General features: G+C 37.7%; 2 protein-coding genes and 1 pseudogene across 2 annotated transcripts; 1 reads left to right on the top strand and 2 right to left on the bottom strand.

The window, feature by feature from the left end:
• Positions 1-1,145: 1,145 nt before the first annotated feature.
• LOC132278554 (uncharacterized protein At1g76070-like) lies at positions 1,146-2,185 on the bottom strand. Its single transcript, XM_059780368.1, has one exon. The coding sequence runs from the start codon at positions 2,103-2,105 to the stop codon at positions 1,368-1,370; it is 738 nt and encodes a 245-aa protein (XP_059636351.1). The 5' UTR covers positions 2,106-2,185; the 3' UTR covers positions 1,146-1,367.
• Positions 2,186-4,747: 2,562 nt separating this feature from the next.
• Positions 4,748-8,139, bottom strand: LOC132279609 (probable LRR receptor-like serine/threonine-protein kinase At3g47570). Its single transcript, XM_059781627.1, has 2 exons — positions 5,450-8,139; positions 4,748-5,310 (listed from the first exon to the last, which is right to left on the bottom strand). Exons 1-2 carry the CDS (start codon positions 8,106-8,108, stop codon positions 4,919-4,921), a joined length of 3,051 nt encoding a protein of 1,016 aa, XP_059637610.1. The 5' UTR covers positions 8,109-8,139; the 3' UTR covers positions 4,748-4,918.
• A 12,923-nt stretch (positions 8,140-21,062) lies between these two features.
• On the top strand, positions 21,063-21,161 carry LOC132280385 (small nucleolar RNA R71; annotated as a pseudogene).
• Positions 21,162-21,449: the final 288 nt, after the last annotated feature.

A 21,449-nucleotide genomic window follows, 5' to 3' on the forward strand; every position in this document is an offset into this window, starting at 1 on the left:
ATGATTTCATTCATTTCTTATTCTCATTTCATTCCTACTTGAATTCCATTCCCATTCTATTTCATTCTTGCGTACCAAACAAGGCATAAGTGGATAAAACGGAATAGTATAAGTGGAATAAAGTTTTCCAAAATATTACCCCTACTTCACTTCTCTTTCAAAATATTGATTTGTGTACACCACTTATTTCCAACAAAGTAGCATCAAAGCAAAGCCAACAAGGACTAGCTGGATGGAGGAGGATGGGATGAAGAAGGCTAATGGAAATTCGTAGGGGATGAAGGATGGAGGAAAAGATTAGAAGGAAAGGGAAGGGTAGGGAGGATGGTGGGAAGGAAGTAGAGGGCTCAAAAGTGATTTGTGGGAGGTTTGTTAAAGGAAGAGAAGAAAAGAAAGCTGCTGAGAATGAGCTTGGATCATCCATGCAAAACAGAAGGTGTTAAGCATGGAGGGAGATCAGGGAGATGGATGAGCAGGAGAGAAGGGAGGGAGAGAGAAGGAAGAGCATGGTGAGACCGTGAGAATGGTAGTTAGGCTACTTTAATGTTTCAATAAGTGTGGATTACATCCTGAAAATATATATGTCCACCTATATAAGAGTAATGATAAGGAATCGTCGAACATATTTGACTAGATTTACGTGAGTAGGGATGACATCACGATGATATCATCATATTTAATGATGTCATGATGATGTCATCCCACTCACATAAATAAGTTGTATGTATCCGACTTTTCGACTACTTATCATTATTCCTTATATGATATTTATATCAATTCCATTCATACCTATATATAACTCATAATTATTACGCATCATTGATTGTTGATGTAAAAATTTACCATGACATCATAACAGTCATACAATGTTCTCGGATTCAATTTACAAGTACATCTGACACATATACGTCCTTTTATCACAGATCCATACATGAATGCCATATGTGTTAGTCTCGAAGTAAAAAGTTCATCTCTTCACTCATGACTGCTAAGTATAAATAAAGGTTATTAAAGAATGTAGAAGAACCGGAAAAGCTTTGTTTTATCTTTATGATTCTCCAATCATGACAAAGTTTTTACAACTTAATCTATGACTAAAATAATATTCATAAATTATACACATACATGAAGGCAAAGTAATAATGTATCTGTCTAAAGGAATCAAACACTTCACTTCAAAAAATTAAGAAGAATATAATCGATCAGTATATGTATAGTGACCGAGAAATATATGTATACATGTATATATATGCGTACATGTATTTGTACAACCTTGTCATTTCTGAAACATCAAAAACGCACATCTAAAACTACAAAAAATAAATAAATTAAGGAATGAAGTTCAATTAATAACTAGCTATGTATGATCAGTTTGGTAGAAGCAGATTATTCAATTCAAGAGGTCTTGGTTGAGCCATGGTTCTTCTCTTCCATAGATTAACTTCTTTTCTTGATTCAGAAGCTAATCCTCCGCCTTCACATATCCATATAGGTGCTAAGAAAGGAACGGTAATTTCTTCTTCTTTGGTCTCTCCTGATCTATCTTCATCATCGGTGTAATAACTCAGGCAATCCAACTCCACCGGAGCAATCTGAGCCGTCCAATCAGGACCAGTTAACCCATCACGACCACTCGCGAACCGCTTCATCTGACTCAAAGTAGGTGCCCTGTCCAAAAATTTGGCGGCAGAAACACCAGATTTTCTACCAGCAAATTGTTTGGCGGCAGTACTAAAAATATTCCAATTTATGGATGTTTTCTTACTGAAATATTTAGACGCCGAGACAATCTGATTGCTTTCTTTAATCTTGTTCTTGTGCTTGTGCTTGTCGTGGATTTGACCCATGCAAGAAACTTTAGGTGAAGTGGGTTCTTGAGCTTGGAAGGTTGAGTTCTCGGCCGGTTTCCATCGAGCTTCTGTAGGAATTATGGATATCAAATGACCAGAGTATCCTCTGCCGACATAGCTTCTTAGTGATCTCTTCTGATCCATAAATGGATTTAAATTTGGAGGGTTTTGGAAGCTGATAGCTGAAGCTGTTTTTGGTAGAAACTTTAAGTGCATGCATTTTGACTTAGAATCACCTTTATGTAGATCGACCATTGCAATGAACTCTCACTTGGTGTTGTTCAGTCTCTTCCTCTAGCTACAAAACACACACACACACACACACACATATATATATAAGACGATGAAAACAAGACCTCAAAGAAAGGGTGTAATAAGCAGTGTGCTGTTGACTTGGTCAAGAGAAGGGAAGTGAGAGAGAAAGTGCATGTGGTTGTTTGTTGAAAGGAGCCCACAAAAATTTAATATTACAACCTACAGCTTGCTATGATATATATATACTACGTATATAAAATTTAATACTACAACCTACAGCTTGCTATGATGTGTGTGTGTATATATATATATGCACATATTTCCATCCTTCTCCGTGTCCTGAATTATATAATTCAAAGTCTAAAACTACGTGCTAAATCAATTGACTCATTAAAGACACATGCTTCAATCATTTAATTAGGAAGAAAAGAACTTGTTATGTAAAATTTGAAAATTACGCTTCGATCTTTGATCTCCTTTTGAAAAGTAGGGATTTGATACCGCTAGGTCACTCACCTGTTAATAACTCCACATAAAATTATTCCTAATATTTTCTAATCATGTACCGGTGGGTTGTTCTTTAATATATTTTTTTTCTCTGTTTTTATAATCTCTTTGTATGAGTTGTTAATCAGTATAGCATCATTTTAAAATAAATAAACAATCAAAACAAAAAATAAAATATGTTGTACAAGATGTAACAGCTCTCAGAATTTGAACTCTAGTTTACGAATTTAAACATTTTATCAGTACACCAAGTAAAGGTTTTTATGTTTAGACCTCAATAATATTAATTATTCTTAATATTTTTTAAACATAATATTTACGAAATTTTAAACAAATTGATGCCTTGGATTTGTGCCTTTGTGGTTCTTTTGATTCCGTTTCTTTGTACGAATTGTTAATGATTGTAGTATAATTTAAAAAAAAAAAATAAATAGATTAGTGCCAGTTTTGTAAAGATATTATTGGTGCTATGACAAAAAATCATGTCAAGCCTAAAAAAAAAAAAATTCAACTTTTAAGAATATTTGGTTGCATAATCTTTTTTTTTTTGGCCAGGATTATGAGGTTCCTGACTGACTACCTAATAATTTCTTCCAAATATTGAACTTGAGCCTGCAAACAACAACAAAGGTATTAAATCCATATATATTCATTACAGAGATACATCGCCATCCTAAAATAAAACAAAGACACTGATCATCCACGTGAGACAAATAGAATTGTTGATTGATTTTTTAAATTTAGAAACTAAAAATTATAAAATGTGCAGGAAGAAACTCAGAAAATATCATAAACATCATTGCATTATATATACACTAGAGTTTTATTAATATATATTGCTTCCAGGTGTGTTGGGCTTGAATCCTACTAAAATGTTTTTGCGCTACACAATCAATGTTACTAATGTTATATTTGAGAGTACCAAATCGACACTTATTCAAAATGTCAATTCTGAACTTCCATATGCAATATAACTATATGAGATTTTTGGATTGTATGAAAAAAATAAATTAATTTTAATTGTGGTTAGGGCATCTTAATGAGGAGTGTGTATACCTTGTGAGTAGTTGACATTTGTCAAAGAGAAATTGCTTCTGATTGTGGCCAAAATGCTTCCAAGTAGCCTTTTATATGGGGCCAAATTGCTTCCATTTAATATTGCTACAGGGCCGAAGCAAATTGGCGCTACAGTGACAAAAGCAACCGATTTGTTGCTTCTGAAAATTGGGTCTTTATTCCTAGCTTTTAGGATACGGAGATTGTGACATCCGCATCAAGTTGTTGACGATAGAGATGATCACCCTATTTAGAAGAGATGAGAGTCATCTTTTCTACCTTCAAATAGGAGGTCGGCCAATAAACCACGTAAGTCGAATTTGTTGCGATTCATTGAATATTGTAATTATCACTAGCCACTGACTTGACCGTCGAAACTTTCTTGGCAGGCACCACACTGGTGTCATTGGTAGGGAATCCCTTTATTTTGCCGGAAATATTGTTCCAAATCGCGTGACTAAGTAGATGGAATGGAAGAGAGAGAGAGAGGAATTTTTTTTTTATTCTACTCATTTATTCTCGAATGAGTAGAATCTCCGACACCCATCCATTATTCTTGAGGTGACTCTTAAGTCTCTTTTGTTTTCCCCTCTTCTTTTAACTTAATCGAGTAATTTTCTTGTTTTGAATCTTCATATTCTAGTTGGTCTTGATGATACTGAAATACTATTATTCGATTATGCAGAATTTTACTTAGAGTGGTTTAATTTTGAAGCCGAGTTTTTAGTCTTTTTGAGTTTTCATGCCTCAAAAATTTAAATGTTGATCATGTTGTGTTTGGAAGCACCTTGAAATTGAAATTGATAAAATTTAGTTGAAACTTGGGATTGAATTTTTCTCCAATTTCAATTCTAAGACTTCTATTCAATGCTACAAAACATAAAATCATTGTATTCAAACCTCACCTCCATAACAACCGAAAATATGCGCCATATCGAATACGGCAAGTAAGTTAGTGAATTCAAGCATATTTTATGTTGGATTACCACCTTATCTAGGAATTTGGAGGGCTTGCATTTCTAATTTCTTACATAAACCAGTGTCACCAATACTATAACATTTCAAACAATAATCAGAAGTAACGACAGGATTTGTGATTTTACATTAAGCAATCATGCAAATACATAACAGTACTACATTATACACATACAGACAGTCCACACATAACTTTACTTCTCTATTATACACATGCAGACACATTGTTTATTTATAACACATGCCTAATTATGCTATTATTGTAACCAAAATAATCAACACTTGATTTCCTTAGTAAGATTGTGTTTGAGAAGGGCGTCCCTAATGCTTTTCAGTTTGCGAAGCGCATCCCTCATGTTTATACGCCCATCAGGAGAATCAGCTGTGCAAGATAGTCCAACCCCAATGGCCGTGACCAAGCAATCACGCTCTGATTCTGGACTTATTGGTTCACCATCATGGCAAAGACTGCCCTTGTTTAGAACCAGCTCACAGTCAACTACTTGCTCTACATTGGCAGGGAAAGCTATTTCCACCCATTTCCTTAGGCTTAAACCTCCCACAAAAGTCTCATGAGTTGGACTCTTCCCAGTAAAAAGCTCTAGCAGCATAATTCCGTAGCTGTACACATCTCCTGCAGTGGATGGTGTCTCTCCAAGACCATACTCTGCATCACAATTCATTTATAGTTCAATACAGAAGCATGTACGTTAATAAATTATCGCGTAGCTATGTTTAATCTGTATATAATATAACTAAAGGGTCATTACCCAGTGTATTAGTGCATGAGGAAGAAAACTACTAACCTGGAGGTATGTAGCCTATGGAACCTTTGAGGGCATGTGTGGAGCTGATGGAAGATTGATCACCAGTTCTATCGATCAACAACCTGGCCAATCCAAAATCTCCCACTTTAGCAGTCATGTCTTCATCTAAAAGAACATTGCTAGGCTTCAGATCACAGTGCACAACTGGATCTTCGCACTCATGGTGCAAATAGGTCATGACACTAGCAACATCAATGGCCACATTCAGTCTATCTACTACACTCAATCCCTCTCCATTTGCATGCTTCCTCTTTCCTACAATCCAATCCTCCAAGCTCCCATTGCTCATGAACTCATAAACGAGAGCCATAAATTCTATGTTCCTGTAGTCTATGCTCGAGCAAGATGTGATAAGTTTAACAAGATTCCTGTGTCTTACATTCCTCAAAGCTGTGCACTCTGCGAAAAAGCTCTTCCAAGATCCATTCCTCTCGGTGTCAAGGACCTTAACTGCAATGGCAATACCTTCTCTAAGTTTCCCTTTATAAACCGATCCAAAACTCCCTTGTCCAACCAGATTTTCTTGATTGAAATTTCCAGTTGCAACACGAAGTTCATCGTATGAGACCATATGGTGCTGTCCCTTGAAGGACTCTGATGACGCAGTGATTTTGGTTTTTCTTTTTCTTATGTAGAACAGAAAACCAACTGCAAAGCAGAACACTAATGTTGTTGTGACTGCGGTTATGATGAGAACCAAGATCAATCTTCTTGTACGGCCACCACTATTCTCACACGCCAAACGCAAGCAGAGCTTTGGGTTACCCTCCACAAAAACTCTAGAGAGATTTGTAAAAATCCCACCACTAGGAACTTTTCCTTCCAAGTTATTGAAAGAGAGGTTCAATAGCTGTAGGGCTCCTAACTTTTGCAGCTCAAGAGGAATTGAGCCAGAAAGTTCATTTGCAGAGAGGTCAAGAGTTCCTAAACCTCTCACTTCCCCTAAAGCACTTGGAATAGGACCCAAGAACAGATTATTTGCCATGAACAATTCCTCTAAGCTCTGACAGTACCCGATTGAGTTGGGGATGTTGCCTGATAAACGGTTGTGTGACAAGTCTATTGTGGCAACACTTTCCAGGTTCCCAACTTCTTCAGGCAAAGGTCCAGTCAGAAAGTTTTTGGAAAGATTCAAGTTGGTGCTTAACTTACGAAGATTGAAAATTTGTTTGGGTATGCTTCCATTGAGCTGATTATTTGATAAGTCAATTGAAAGCAAATCTGGGAAGTTCAAAAAACTATCGGGTATGCTACCCAATAAGTTGTTTCCTGATAAATCAATCGCACTCAACTTCCCAAGATTTCCAAGGGAATTTGGGATTTGGCCTGAGATATGATTTCCAGCAAAACTCAACTCCTCCAGTTCCTTCAACTGGCCTATTTCTGAAGGAATTTCACCAGAAATCTGGTTGTAGCTCAAATTTAGCAAAGCTAAGCCACTCAAATGACTAATTGAGGCTGGTATGCGTCCGTGAATACGATTTCCTCCCATGTATAATTTTGAAAGAACCTTGGAAAGATTGCCTATGGATTCTGGGATTACACCCTCTAGAAGATTGCCATCAATGGCGAGGAAGTTGAGACTGGTACTGTTTGTCAAATAAGTAAGAAAATTCAGGCCATCATCGCCTGAGCTAACAATTTTATTGAACCCAATGTTATACATGTGCAGGTCTGGGAGATTTCCCAGTCCTGGTGGCACCGTTCCATGCAAAAGGTTGGATGCCATGCGAATGATTTGAATCTTGGTGAGGTTGTGCAGTGAACCTGGAATGGTACCAGTGAACTTATTGAAGCAAAAATTGAAGACTAAGAGATTTGGTAGTGTGACTCCAACATCAGTGGGAAGTTTACCCCACAAATTATTAGAAGCTAAGGCCAAAGAAACCAGTGAAGACATGTTGTATATGGAGGGAGGAAGTGCGCCAGTGAGATTGTTGATGGTGAGATCAAGGTGCTTTAGATTTGGAAGGCGAGCCAAGTCACTAGGTATCACACCACCTAGAGTATTGGTGCCTAAATTTAAAGTGACGAGTGATGAAAGGTTGGCGGTGGATGGTGGAATGGGACCTGATAAATGGTTTTTGGCCAAGTTCAGAACTTGGAGCTCTTGGAGGTGGGTGAGCCCTTCAGGAATTCTTCCTGAAAACTCATTTTGCATCAAGTCGATGATGCTCAGCTTCGTGCACCTGCTTATGTTCGAAGGTATTGTACCTTCTATAGTGTTGAAGCTTATGTTCAGGACCTTCAGGAGAAAAAGATTGCCAAGTTGATCAGGCATTGTTCCAGTGAATTGGTTGTCCTGGAGTTGAAGTGACTCTAAGGAGGAGAGATTGCCGATATGAGGGCTTATGGAACCTTTGAGCCTAAGGCCAGATAGATCAAGCCCCACCACTCTCTGTTGGACTTTGTCGCAAACGACACCAGTCCAGTTACAGGGGGATGAGTTTTGGTCCCAATCAGATAGTGGGTTGGGTGGTTCTGTGCTTATGATCAGGGATTTGAATGAAATCAAGGCCTCCTTGTCTGTGACAATGCTCAGAGTGGATGACTCTGCCGCTAAAAATATGATTTGAAAGGAGATGATGAGAACAGCCATATGGGCAAACTGGACCATCAGAAGGTGAGGGAAATCCATGTTTTTTGGAATCTTTATTTTCCATATGAAATGGAGGATGTGTTGGTGGGTATTTAAAGGAAACACATCACTCTTCACCTGCCGTTTGCATGTGCAATGAACATGATTTGCAAGTGGATTTGGAGATGGCTACTCGATACGGATTTTTCTTGATGATAGTTCAATGCACATGCAATGCGCATTGACCTATTGCATTGCACCTTTAGCTCGTTTCTCACTGAGCAAGAACAAGTTCTACCTTGGAGTATAATTTACGAACAAGAGTTGATGAGGTAACAATTAAACTTTTCACGAATATCTCAAAATCTGTTACGTTTGAAAGCTCAAAATTACGTATTTCAAATGAGTTTAATGCATCACTTTTTGTAAATTTTCCTTGGTCTTTCAGTGATGACAAAACCATCTCTCTTCACTTTTATATGTTGTAGTGCTATAGCTGCATTTTATGAAAGCTATCATGACATTACATGTACATCATTTTTGTGAATTTTACTGTCTCCAACTCTCTTTGGTCCATAAATAACTAAGTGGGTGTTCATATACATCTGGAATAAGGGATACAAAAGAATTGTGGAGTATGTTTTCGCAAAATTCGAGGAGTAGTTGAAGTTGGTCCTATCAACCAAAAATTCTAGTCAACACCTTATTGAGGCTATATAAATGTAATTTATCTTAGGTACTAATTTAACATAAATTATACTATCCGAACCAGTCAAAATTTGATACGATCTTACAAAAAATTACATTGACGTAAATTATTTAATCAGTATTTGACATTTTCAGTCTATGACTACCACGTCTCACCATGAAATGATGTGGACTTCAAGTCTGCCTCAACTGGGACACTACCAAACCAAACCAGGGCAATCAATCTCGATATTGTGTCGAAAGACCGCTGTTAGGTTTAAAAAATAAAAATAAGAAGAACATAAAATAAAAAAAAGAGATAAATTTCACCTACTTCTCTTTTGGTTTAGACTACCTCTTGATTTTATAATTCCACTTAACTCTGATATCAATGATAGGATCTAACTTGATAATGGTTGAGTGTTATTTTACTGTTTTGCCCAAATGCTTGTTGTCATCGAAGGAATTAAAAGGTAAAATTAACATTCTAGTATTTATTACACATCAACCAATTTTATTTGTCTCAGCCAGGGGCTCTATCACAGGGAGAATCGGTTACATAAGTAAAATTATGAAATTAAGAGTTATAATATGTTGTTGGATCCAAAAACTAACGGTAGGATGTTGTTCAACTTGGCAGTATCGTTGAGTACTGATATTAGAGTTAGAGCTAGTTTGTTGGACATCACATGTAAAGATTATGTTATCTAAGAGAACAGTATTACAATTATACAAGGTGGCAGCAAAATAATAAAGTGATACTCATCTTCGCTCGCTGATTAAACTCTATCCTAGTGAAGGGATACTATGTGAGAACACACACACAAAGGAGAGAGATATTTCAACATGCATGCATTTGGTTGAAAGTATGACATACACAATGGCGCTGTAGTGTTGAAAATTCATACGCTGCCCCTTTCTTTGACACATTCTTTACCCTTACCGTAAGCATCAAGCAACATGGTGCTTAATGGTGCCTGACTTTAAAGACTTCCAGTTTTTCAAGTGACCAAAAAAGTCATGAGATCTTTACAAATCAAAAAATGTTTGGTATGATGACGAGTCTTGAAAATTTTCTTAGGTTTTATCTTTATCCTATTGAGATGTGCTTTCAAAAGGATTCTGACGACCCACCTAAGTTTGTAAATGAGATTATTTGGCTCATATCAGAAACAATGACTGTAAACTCAAAATTTTTATGGCCGTCCAATATATCTGATTAGAATAAATGGTACTTGAAATGATTTAATTTAACCATGTCAAATTCTTAGCAAGACAAACATTTTATTAATACCAAAAAACTAACATTATATATATATATATATATATATATATATATATAGAAACTCTGCATGCAACTTTTGTTAGTTTTTAACTTCCATCCTTTTGTTTTTCTCTTATTTGATTCGTAGTCCATATAAGCTGCTAGTCAGCCTGATTGTACCACTGTTATATATATATATATTATATAAATTATATCATTGCTGATAAAAAAACAGTGGTACAATCAGGCTGACTAGCAGCTTATATTGACTAAGGATCAAATAAGAGAAAAACAAAAGGATGGAAGTTAAAAACTAACAAAAGTTGCATTCAGAGTTTCTAGAACTAGTCCATTGAACTGAACATCATCAACATTGTCGCCGCTCGTGATCAGTCCTTGACTTTCTGAACAAGAGCATCTCTCACTCCAATGTTAGCACCAGAAGTAACAGTGTGAGCAAGCCTACCTTAATTATTTACCATGATCACACAATCTAGTTGTGTTGCTTGGATAATGAATTTGTTTTTGTAATGAATACTGTTAAGAAAATTTGGGGGAAAAAAATTCTTTCATTCAATGATACAATATTTGTACAAGAGATGTGTATGTATACAAGAGCTCTCCAAATAGAAAACGGAATTAAATCTTCTAAAATTTGCTAGAGTATTCTAGAAAAGTACAATGCGTACAATAATTAGAAAAGGAAAAAACTTTACAGTGAAAATTCTTTTGTAGGATCTAGAGAAGATTGTGGCACTATTACTCCGCTTCAAGTTGGACCATGAATATCAATCATGCTTAACTTGCAAAGAAGACTTTGCAAATGCTTTCTCACCAATGCCTTAATAAAGATATCAGCAAGCTGCTTGGATGAATGTAAATAAGCTGTTCGATTCAACCCACGTTGAATCTTTTTCACGAATAAAATGGTAATCCAATTCAATATGCTTTGTGCGCTCATGAAAGACACGGTTGGTAGCGATATGGAAAGTGGCTTGATTGTCACAAAATAAGGTAAATGTTGGTGAAGTGATTCCAAATCAGCCAATAGAAAAGTTAGCCATTGGAGCTCACATGTTGCTTGAGCTATGGCACGGTACTCAATTTTAGCAAATGAATGTGAAATAACATTTTGTTTTTTGGTCCTCCAAGAAATTGGACTTGAACCAAGAAAAGTGCCATATCAACTTGTAGATTGGCGTGTAATTGGGCAACTAGTTCAATTAGAGTCGACAGTTACAAGTTAGAGACAACTAGTAGAAGACAATTAGATACCCATACCTGGACAACCTTTCAGATAACATAAAAGACGTAAATCGGTTCAAGCTTCTTGGAACCGGTTCAAGCCTTCATCATTGGCTTCGAAATACCTTTGTCATTCTTGAACCAGTTTAGCCTTTCTTGAACTGGTTCAAGAGTCTTCTACAATTAAGGAAACTTTTGAATAATGTTTTGATTTCTTTCCTACTTGGTTTAGAATTGTACCAAAAGTCCTATGCATGAAATTTCCTTTATTTTCTGAAGGATTAGGTCTTTGAAAATTCTATATAAACCTTGATAGTCATCTAGGTTTAAAAACGGCTTTGGCATTACAATTTCATTATTCATAAATACTTAGGAAGATTATTTTTGGCGAAAATCAAAGTTGATTTCTCTATCAGTCTATCTAGAACATACATGATGCGGTCCGTCGTCCTACTGTCAAGTTTGAGAGTGTGTGTTTTAGGTGAGAGTCAAAAGTTTTACATTTATAGAAGCCACTACTATCTTCACTATAAATATAGCTAGGGCGAGTAGGGATCGTCCCAAGGGATTGTGAGGATCGAGCAATGTCGTGGAATCGTTATTAGGGCTAGTAGGTCGAGTGATCAAACAATTAGTTGGTTGGTTGATTAGAGAACAACTAAATTAAACTAAGTGATAACAAAAGAATGCAAGTAAGAGTAAGTAAGAGAGAGAGAGATCTTGGGGTTTAGAGATCACCACCAAGCAATGCATTTCTATACCGTTGACAAGTGACTAATGAGGGCAAATGGTGTGTTGCAATATTGAAATATGTGTGTGTTTGGTTGATTTAACAAGCAAGGATGACTAGTTAAGCATGTATTATCTAAACATCATGTGAAAGGCACAATATATCTAAGCAATGAAGCATATATTGTCTAAACAACATGTGAAAGGCACAATAAATCAAAACAAGTCATTAATCCTTTCATTAAGCTCACAATCCAAATACAACACAAGGATAGAGACATATGCTTCTTGTATTCAAAAGCTTGGATCATCAAACAACAAGCATAGATTGTCCTTCCATTTAACACTACACTACAACTACACTACATCTACAATACTAGCATGAAAATAAACTAGGGGAGAGGCACAATCCATCAAAGAATAGCTATGAACCATCAAGAGAATCACAAGAGTATTCCTTTAAGTACTATGTTTTGACAATCTCCAAATCTATAGCATCAATACACATAGACATGCATCAATAACACAAAATCTAGAGATAAGCACATGAACATCTACTCTAGCATACATAGACATATGGATAGAAAGAAATGATCAATTGGAAACATTAAACCACATAAATCATTGAATAAACAAGATCTATATATATCAAAGTGTCAAAACATCAATTACAACACTAATCCCTCAATAATACACAAGATTAAGATATAGAAAGCATGCTTTGGGCTAACTCTAGCCCCAAGAGGATGTCTAGCCACTCATGGTGATGTTGCTCCAACCTTCAAGGGCTAACTCTATGGAAGAAATCTGCTCCTTGTTGATGAAGAACTCCAATGGTGTCTCTAGCCTCCTCTTCCTCTAAGCTTGCTCTCCAAGAGATTAAACCTTAGAATTGTATATTAGCTCATTTTGTAAAAAGCAATCCTTATCCTTATATAGGTAGGTCAAATGACACCCAAAAATGAGCTGGGGTCGTGCACACAATATTCCCTAATGATTGGATAAAGGGCAACTTTCAATGAAATGGAAATTTAACTTTTTCGCACTGGAGGAAGTTCGATCGATCGAACCTTGGACTTGGATCGATCGAACAGGCTGAGATCCATCGAACTTAGGTTGGATCGATCCAACTGGTTGAGCTTTTTGGGAAAAGAAAAATTCGAGATATTTTGGGAGATATTTATAGGAAGAGGACAAAAGTGGTTAGTGGGTGGTACAGCTGTGGATATGATCAATTATTTGAATAAGGACAAAAGTGTTCGATCGATCGAAAGGTGGTGTTGGATCGATCAAACTTTTGGACTTTATGCTTTTGGGCCAAGGCTTGGATCTATCTTGAAGTGCTGAGATCGATCAGTGTTCGATCGATCGAACCTTGAAGTTGGATCGATCGAACTTTGCTGATTCCCACCTTTGGCTTCATTTGCTTCATTCTTTCTCCACTTTGCTCATTTCTTTGTTTAATCCCAGAATTGCTTCAATTAAGCTCTTATTTAGCTGAGTTAGCTTATTTTTGGGATAAGTGCCTGAAAATGGTAATAATACGAAATCAATCTAAAACGGTAAAGTAAGATAGATAAAGGTGCTAGAATGCCAAAGTTTAAGGGGTTTAAATACGCACTTTTCAGCACTCATCACACCCCCAAACTTAAATATTGCTAGTCCCTAACAATGAACTAGAAAGTAAAGGAATGAAATGAATAACTATACAACTATGAATCTAGAAAACAATAAATGGATAACGCCACTTTTCTAGGGAACACGATTGCACTTAGCACATGCAACAAGCCTTTTAAACCCCTAGGTTACCCCCAGTGGACGAGTGAAGTCTCGTAAGGGTTTCCAGAAATGGTACCCACAAACATTAAGCTTATTCTTTCAAAAGAGGCACCAATATTGCAAACAAGTATTGGGAGAAAACTACCTCAAGTATGCAATTTTTCAAACATTTCCAAGCAATCTCCCAAAATCTCAACATTAAGTAAGCAAGTATGGTCCTCCACACATCAAGAAAATGATCATGCAAATCAAAACAACTCTAGAATTCTTTTTGAGTGGACCGGCATCAATTATGTTGCTATCTAAGCCAACTAAAGAAATGATCACATCCTTACCCTTAAACTAGTACACAAATCTAGTACCGATCATCAAGACAAAAAGTGGACCTTTTATTAAAGCTTTATTGTTCTAGGTGCACTTATTCTTTTCACTCATATTTTTGTATTTATTTTTTTATTATTTTTATTTTTTATAGGATCAAAGATGGAAGTATGGTGTAATGTAGTGATCTATTAAGCTTTCTAGCGATTTATGAGGTCGAGCGTTAGGTCAATGACTCCCAAACCAGACGGCTTTAGGGCATTAGGCATTCAAATACCCCTACGGACTTACAAGCTCAAATCAACTTGGCTACAAATCAAGACAACAACCATCTAATCATTTCTCACCTTTTGGGAGAAGTTCTCACTTTTTATTGCTTTTGCAACTTTTTATTTTTATTTTTATTTTTTATTTTATTTTTATTTTTTGTAAGCAAGTTCAATTATTAACCTAGAGTTTGGGCCCTCCACCTTTCGGCGCGAGAAGTTCAGTGCTTGATAAGGCTAGAATCCCGGCTACTTAGTGAAAAGGGGTTGTTATCCACCTTTATCAAGAAAGCTTTCAATGCACTACTAGCTCAATTGGGATATAACCAATTCAATAATCAACAAAGCATGTACCCCACAAATGAATACTAGTGTGCGCCGATGCTAGTGTAGAATCCTAGAATGAATCTCAAAACAATCACAAAAATCAAGATGATGTGGACCACAAGTGCAAGCAAGATATCAATTTTTCAAAAAATTTACTCCTAAATGGTATCCATAAGGCATACAAGGAGTATTGGACTCTTAAGTCAAGCAATTTTTAAATTTTAAGCAATATAGTCTTCAAAAGATCAAAATCATAGCTAGATATAGACCAATCATAGAAATATCCCTCAAATACACAAGTCATACTCAAAATTTTGAATTTAAAACTAACACTGCAAAACACCATTCCCCCCAAACTTAAATGGCACAATGTCCTCAATGTGCAAAGAGAACAAAGGAAAGAGCATACCAATGCAACTAGGGCAAAGAATGATCGGGATTGAAGTATCCGAAGTGGGTGGCATGGCCCCCCCAAACTTGGGATAAACTGTGGTCTTGAAAATTGGCACTTGGAACTCATCAGATAACAAAATGGGATAATTAGTGCACAGTGGACATGCAAGTGTAAATGGGATAAATAGATAAATAGATGAGAGAGGTATAACGGTGGTCCTGAAAATTGGGTAGCACTCTCTCACTGAAGTCACTGTGATGCACTTGATGCATTCAAACATAGAGATATGATAATATAATCATATGACATCCATAGCAAAAGTAGATATATATAAAATAGATAAAGTGTAGGTATAACAAAAATATCAAAGCCGACAGACCGGCTGTAAAAATAATAATGTACAGTGACAAAAGTAAAGTATCAATAGGAGAGAGGGATCATGAGATAGAAGGAACTGGGAACTCAGGAGGATGAGGTAGGACGGGCAGGTTGGGCTCTGCGGATATCTCTGGATAGATCTTGGAACATGGTCGCGACATCCGTGCGGAAGGGAGCAAAATCAGCTTTGTGGGGTGTGAGATCAGCTCGTATGGCAACAACAGCATCCTCAAGCGTTTGCAGACGTACTCCAAAGCCGGGGGTTAGATTTGGAGCCTCAGGCATAGATGAATCAGAAGAAAACTCCTGAGTCTGCTCCTGCTCGTGAATGGGCGACCTAGTTGGAGAGTACTACTCTGCGTCATCTGCAGGGCGCTCTAAGTCAATATCTATATGCTCGGCAGCTGGATTGACTGGTGCGTCGTCCACTGCGGGATTTGCTGCTGCCGCCTCTGCCTCTGCCTATGCTTCTGCCTGGGCCTCCTCCTCCTCTAACTCCTCTACAGCCACTATCGCATGGTCCTGTAGTTTAGAAATAATGGCGTTGTAGCTCTTGGTCCAGTCCTTCTTCAAAAAATGGCATGAACCTCTCTCGGGGTGCTCCCGAGGATGGATGGGGTAGTGCTGATCTATCGAAATCTGGGTGATGAGGTGGCTGAAAGGAAGAGACTTAGCTCGTCCGGGCGTTTCCTTGCTAATGTACTCGTCATATAGATTCCTCATCACGCTACAGATGAGCGTGGGAATGGACACCCAGTGCCCGGTGTAGAAGGCGTAGAGGGCTGTCAGATAATCGCCCCTCCTCTGAATCTTGTGCCCTGCCATGTATATATTTCGGAAGAGCACGGAATCGATAAACCAAAGGTCATCTGGAAGGAATGTCCGAGTGGCGAAGGTCTCGCCACTGGCATGGTAACCTGTAAGAAGAACCGCCATGTCGGCGTATGAAGGCCTGAATAGCCTCGGATATGTGTCCTGAAGCTCTGGAGGACAGCGGTGTGGGCAGTGACAAGAGCGGGCTAGTGAGTCCACTGTGATGGTGATCTGATTGCCATCTACAGAAGTGACCAGCTCTGCTGTGGTACGCGGGGATGGTCGGAGGTTCTGGTAGAACAACCGTACTAGCCACGGGTAGACCGGCTCTGTGACTGGGGCAAGAATAGCTGCCAGGCCCCTCTGAATGATGTTATGGTAAGCGGACCGGGTCAGCACCGATCTAGAGAAGAAGGCCGTGTCGAACACTGACTCATGGTCGACAGTCATGTGCGCGTATCTAGGCGCGGGCCTATCACGCTCCAGATGAGCTGGCTGAGCTGGTATAGGTGAATGCTCAGCTCCAGTCTGCGGTGGAGATGGTGATGGTGTAAAAGCAGGATGAGCCGCAGAGGAGGATAGTAGATGGTCATCCTCAGCCTCATGAGATGGTGACTAAGGTGGGGTAGCCTATGCTGGCTCCTCATGTGCATAAGAGGGCTCTGCTGGCTCCTCTGTACGTGGTCTAATGTGTCGGTGGGGCCCGTGTTGCCTGTTGGTAGCGGTCTTCCTGTTAAGCATGGCCTGCAAAAAGAAAAAGAAAAACTTGCAATGGGAGTTAGTACCAGAGTAAGAAAGTTTAAGGACAATGGAGAAACATGTATGTCAAGTAAAAATAGACAAAACAAATATGACATAAATCTATGCAAGTGGCAGGATATGAAACATGCTAAACAATGTAAGTATGAAATGCATCTAATGTGGAATATCACAGGCATTGGGCATATATGATATAGCATGAACATAAGATATGATGAATGAAGTGTGTGTGTGAGATCTGTGAAGTTCAATCGATCATAAAACGAAGTGAGATCGATCATAAAAGTTGGATCGATCGAAAATAATTGAGATCGATCTCACAACTTCGATCGATCTGAGATATAGGTTCGATCGATCGAACTGTGCGACGATGAAAACTCAAAGGTCACAGATCTGTGACTTTAGAAGCATGGGGCCCACACGAACGTGTTCGTGGGCCTATCAATACAACAAATTAATCAATCATAGCCACTGTTCAAAGCCCATACTCCCAAATCGAATCAAATCATCAAAAAAATATATACACATATATATACATATATAGACACAAATGCTTCAAGCTTCAACAATGGAGGATTTTGTCATGTATATAGCATGTATTCAACATATAAAGCATGTATGCACAAGATTGAAGCTTAAATCATGAGGGACATTCTCGGATCTTACTTCAAACGATGAGAGAAGTGGAGTTGTGGAAGAGTGAAGATGAATCCGAGAAGGGAGAGAGAGATTGATGCTTAGATGCTCGCCGGAAAGTTCACCAGAGGTGGGAGAGGTGATGGCACAGTGGCGACGGAGAAGGGGTTTAGGGTTTGCAGAGAGGGTGAGATCAATCTAAAAAACCCTCGGTTTTATTTTTAAAAACATTCCCGACAGAGTTCGATCGATTGAACTTCAACTGAGATCGATCGAACTTTGATGAACTCTCTTCAAAATATTTTTGGATTTTTGAAAATTTTGAAAATTGCAAAATTAAAATTAAAAATTGGAAAATAAAAATAAAATAGAATAATTTTTTTTTTGAGTAAATTTAATTGAATAAACAATAATAATTAAAAACTAATTAAAATATTTTTGAATTTTTGAAAACTTTTTGAAAAATAACATAAAATGAAATAAAATGAAAATAAGATAAAATAAAATAAAAATGAAAATATTTTGGATTTTTTAAAATTTGAAAAGTCAAAATGAAGTCAAAATAATGAAATGGAGAACTAAGATCGATCGAAACAAGAGTTCGATCGATCAGACAGAGAACAAAAATATGCAGGTTTTTGGCTCAGAAAATTGGCTAAGTGTTGGAACTTGAAGATCGATCGAACTTAGAAGTTGGATCGATCGAAGAACTTTTAGATCGATCTTGGAATGTTTTGATCGATGAGACAGAGAGGTGAAATATGCAGGTTGATGCAGGCTCAAAATTTTTTTAAGTGTTGAATCATGAGATCGATCGAACTTGGAAGTTGGATCGATCGAACTTGGAAGTTGGATCGATCGAAGGTCTCTTGATCGATCTAAGAGTTAGTTCGAATGATGGGGCAGAGAGATGATTTGGATGCAGGTTTCTGCAGGTCAAATTTTTTTCTAAGTGTTAGATGCAGAATGGAGTTCGATCGATCAAACTCAGGTTGAGATCGATCGAACTATGTAGAATGCTCAATAATGATATGAAAGCTCATGCAATCCTCACCAAAGTTCCTTTCAAAGCATATGAGAACTAAAAACAAGTATCTAGACTTCGCAAGAAATGAAATGAAAGATAGAAATGAGGGAGGAATAGGGTTTTGACACCCTACGAATGCCTTTGCTAGTCTTTAACGTCTCTAGCAAGACATTGGGCTCTTTTAGCCCAGATCAAAGATCTTATAATGCATCCTCTCCTTGTTGGGGTGATAGATGCTTTGAACTCCATCCAACAAATGGTTCTTTGAAGAACTTGTTGGATTAAGCTTAAAAGAAACCTTTGGTCCCTTGTCTATGCAATCACAACTTTTGGGCTTCCATACCCTTTCAAAGCAAGAATTTGGAACAAGACTTTGAGAATGCAAGGTTGAAGATGATTCCTTTGAAGTTTTGGTCTTACACAAAAGCTCATGTCCTTGACATTGAAGATCATGACATTTATCTACAACATTAACCTCTCCTTCATATTTGTCAAATGAATTGGGAGTGGGATTAAAGATATTCAACTTCACCTTCATGTGGCCAAATGAGATCTTCATTATCCCCGTCCTACAATTGATGTTGGCATTAGTGGTTGCCAAGAAAGGACGGCCAAGGATAACGGGAATTTGGCTCTTAGGATTGGGGACCGGTTCCATGTCAATGACAACGAAATCAACGGGAAAGAAGAATTTGTTAATCTTAATCAATACATCCTCAATTATACCTCTAGGTTTCTTAATGGATCGGTCGGCAAGTTGCAAAACTACCGACGTCGGTTTCAATTCACCTAGACCTAATTTGACATAAACCGAGTATGGAAGAAGGTTAACACTTGCTCCTAAGTCAAGAAGCGCCCGATTAATGATATGATCACCAATAATGCATGATGTAGTGGGTGAACCGGGGTCCTTAAACTTTGGAAGAGTGTTATGTTGCAAAATTGAGCTTCCTTGCTCGGTCAAAATCACTTTTCTTGGTGCTTGGCTCTTGTTCTTCCGCTTTTGGGTGCACAAGTCTTTCAAAAATTTGGCATAAGCCGGAATTTGCTTGATTGCATCCAATAGTGGAAGATTAACTTTCACTTGCCTAAACATTTCCATAATTTCATTGGTTTTTGCCTTTTGCTTGTCTTTTGAAATGGATCATTTTAAGGCATCCGAAAATGGAACTTTTGATTCAAACACTATTTCAGAGTTTTCTTTTGAACTTTCTTCAACACAAGAAGTTTTTAAATCATTTAGTTTTAAATCATTTTTCAACAAAACCTTTTCAACATCATTTTTCAAAACTTTTTTTCAAACACATTTTTCAAAACTTTCTCATTCACAAGATCATGTACATGCAATGAAGGAGGAATGGGATGTGAAACGGGACGGGTGAAAACTTGAGGTTACCCCGGTTCACTCTCTTCATTGGACATTTCAACTTGATTGTCCACAATCCTAGCACTCCGCAAGGTAGTCACCGCATTAACATGTTCAATGGTGTGACCTTCCGATGAGGAATGGGTTTCGACAACATATTGTTGCTTAGGTGGGGCATTAATAGACATCTTTCCCTTCTCTCTTGCATTGAGAGTGCTTGCTATTTGCCCTACTTGGGTTTCTAGCTTCGCAATAGATTGAGAGTGAGAATGAAGCAATTGTGTGTTAGCCTCTAAAATGCCCAAAGCATTCAACACTTTTTCTTCAAAGGTGGGACTTCTAGTATTACCTTGGGAATAAGATTGGTTGGGAAAGTGAGAATTAGCAAATTGGTTCCCTTGTGATTGATAAGGTTTATAACCTTGGGATCCTTGGTTTTGAAGTAGAGGTGGAATGTACTTCCTTTGAAAACCGCTTTGGGAAGGGTTTGAGCCCTCTCCTTGGTTTTTCCAAGAGAAATTCGGATGATTCCTCCAACTTAGATTATAGTGAGTACCATAAGGATTGTTCCCTTGGTTCACAAAAGCTGCATTGACTTGTTCATTAGGTTCATTTTGCACTTGTCCGTGAGGACAATGACAAGTAGAATGAAGAACATTAGAACAAGTCATACATGTTTCATTTGATGCACGATGAGAATGGTTAGGGAAGGAAGATACTTGGTTTGCCGAGTTTTGGTTGATAAAAAATTGATCAAACCTTTGAGCTAAAGACTTCATTTCGGCGGCTATTTCATTTGAATGGTCGACTTGATGTAAGTCAACACTCTTCCTACCTTATGAATTTCTACCATTCTTGGATGATAGTGTTCTATGCAAAGAATTTTCACTCATGCTCTCATAAAGACACCACACGTCATCCTCATGCCTATCAATGTATGAGCCACCCATGGAAGCATCAACCATACCCTTATAGTTGTCCGATAAGTTCTCAAAGAAATGTTGAACTAATTGCCATTTGGGCATGTCATGATGTGGACACTTCCTAAGCAATTCATTGAAGCGTTCCCATGCCTCATGAAACGTTTCTCCATCCCCATGTGAAAATTCTCGAATTGAGGTTCTCATGGCATTGGTCTTTGAAACCGGATAGTACTTTTTCAAGAACTCTTGTTGCATTTCTACCCAAGAAGTGATTGAAAAAGGCCTAAGATTGTTAAACCAATACTTTGCCTTATTTTTTAAGGTGAATGGAAAAAGTTTGAGTCTTAAAACCTCTTCCGGCATGTCCGTATATTTTACGGTGGAACATACTTCAAGAAACTCATCCAAATGCTTGTAAGGTTCTTCACTTAGAAGTCGATGATAGTTAGGAAGCATTTGAATGGTTTATGGCTTAATTTCATAATGA

This window comes from Cornus florida, unplaced genomic scaffold, assembly GCF_030987335.1.
Source record: "Cornus florida cultivar Cherokee Brave unplaced genomic scaffold, ASM3098733v1 CherokeeBrave_3.0.0_Hap2_Chr10, whole genome shotgun sequence".
In the NCBI taxonomy this organism is placed as follows: Eukaryota; Viridiplantae; Streptophyta; class Magnoliopsida; order Cornales; family Cornaceae; genus Cornus; species Cornus florida.

Excerpts from the sequence above, each read along its gene's own strand:
- LOC132278554 (XM_059780368.1), bottom strand. The coding sequence starts at position 2,105 with ATGGTCGATCTACATAAAGGTGATTCTAAGTCAAAATGCATGCACTTA.
- LOC132279609 (XM_059781627.1), bottom strand. The coding sequence starts at position 8,108 with ATGGATTTCCCTCACCTTCTGATGGTCCAGTTTGCCCATATGGCTGTT. Across the intron at positions 5,311-5,449 it reads CATAGGCTACATACCTCCAG|AGTATGGTCTTGGAGAGACA; the intron begins GTTAGTAGTTTT and ends ATTGTGATGCAG.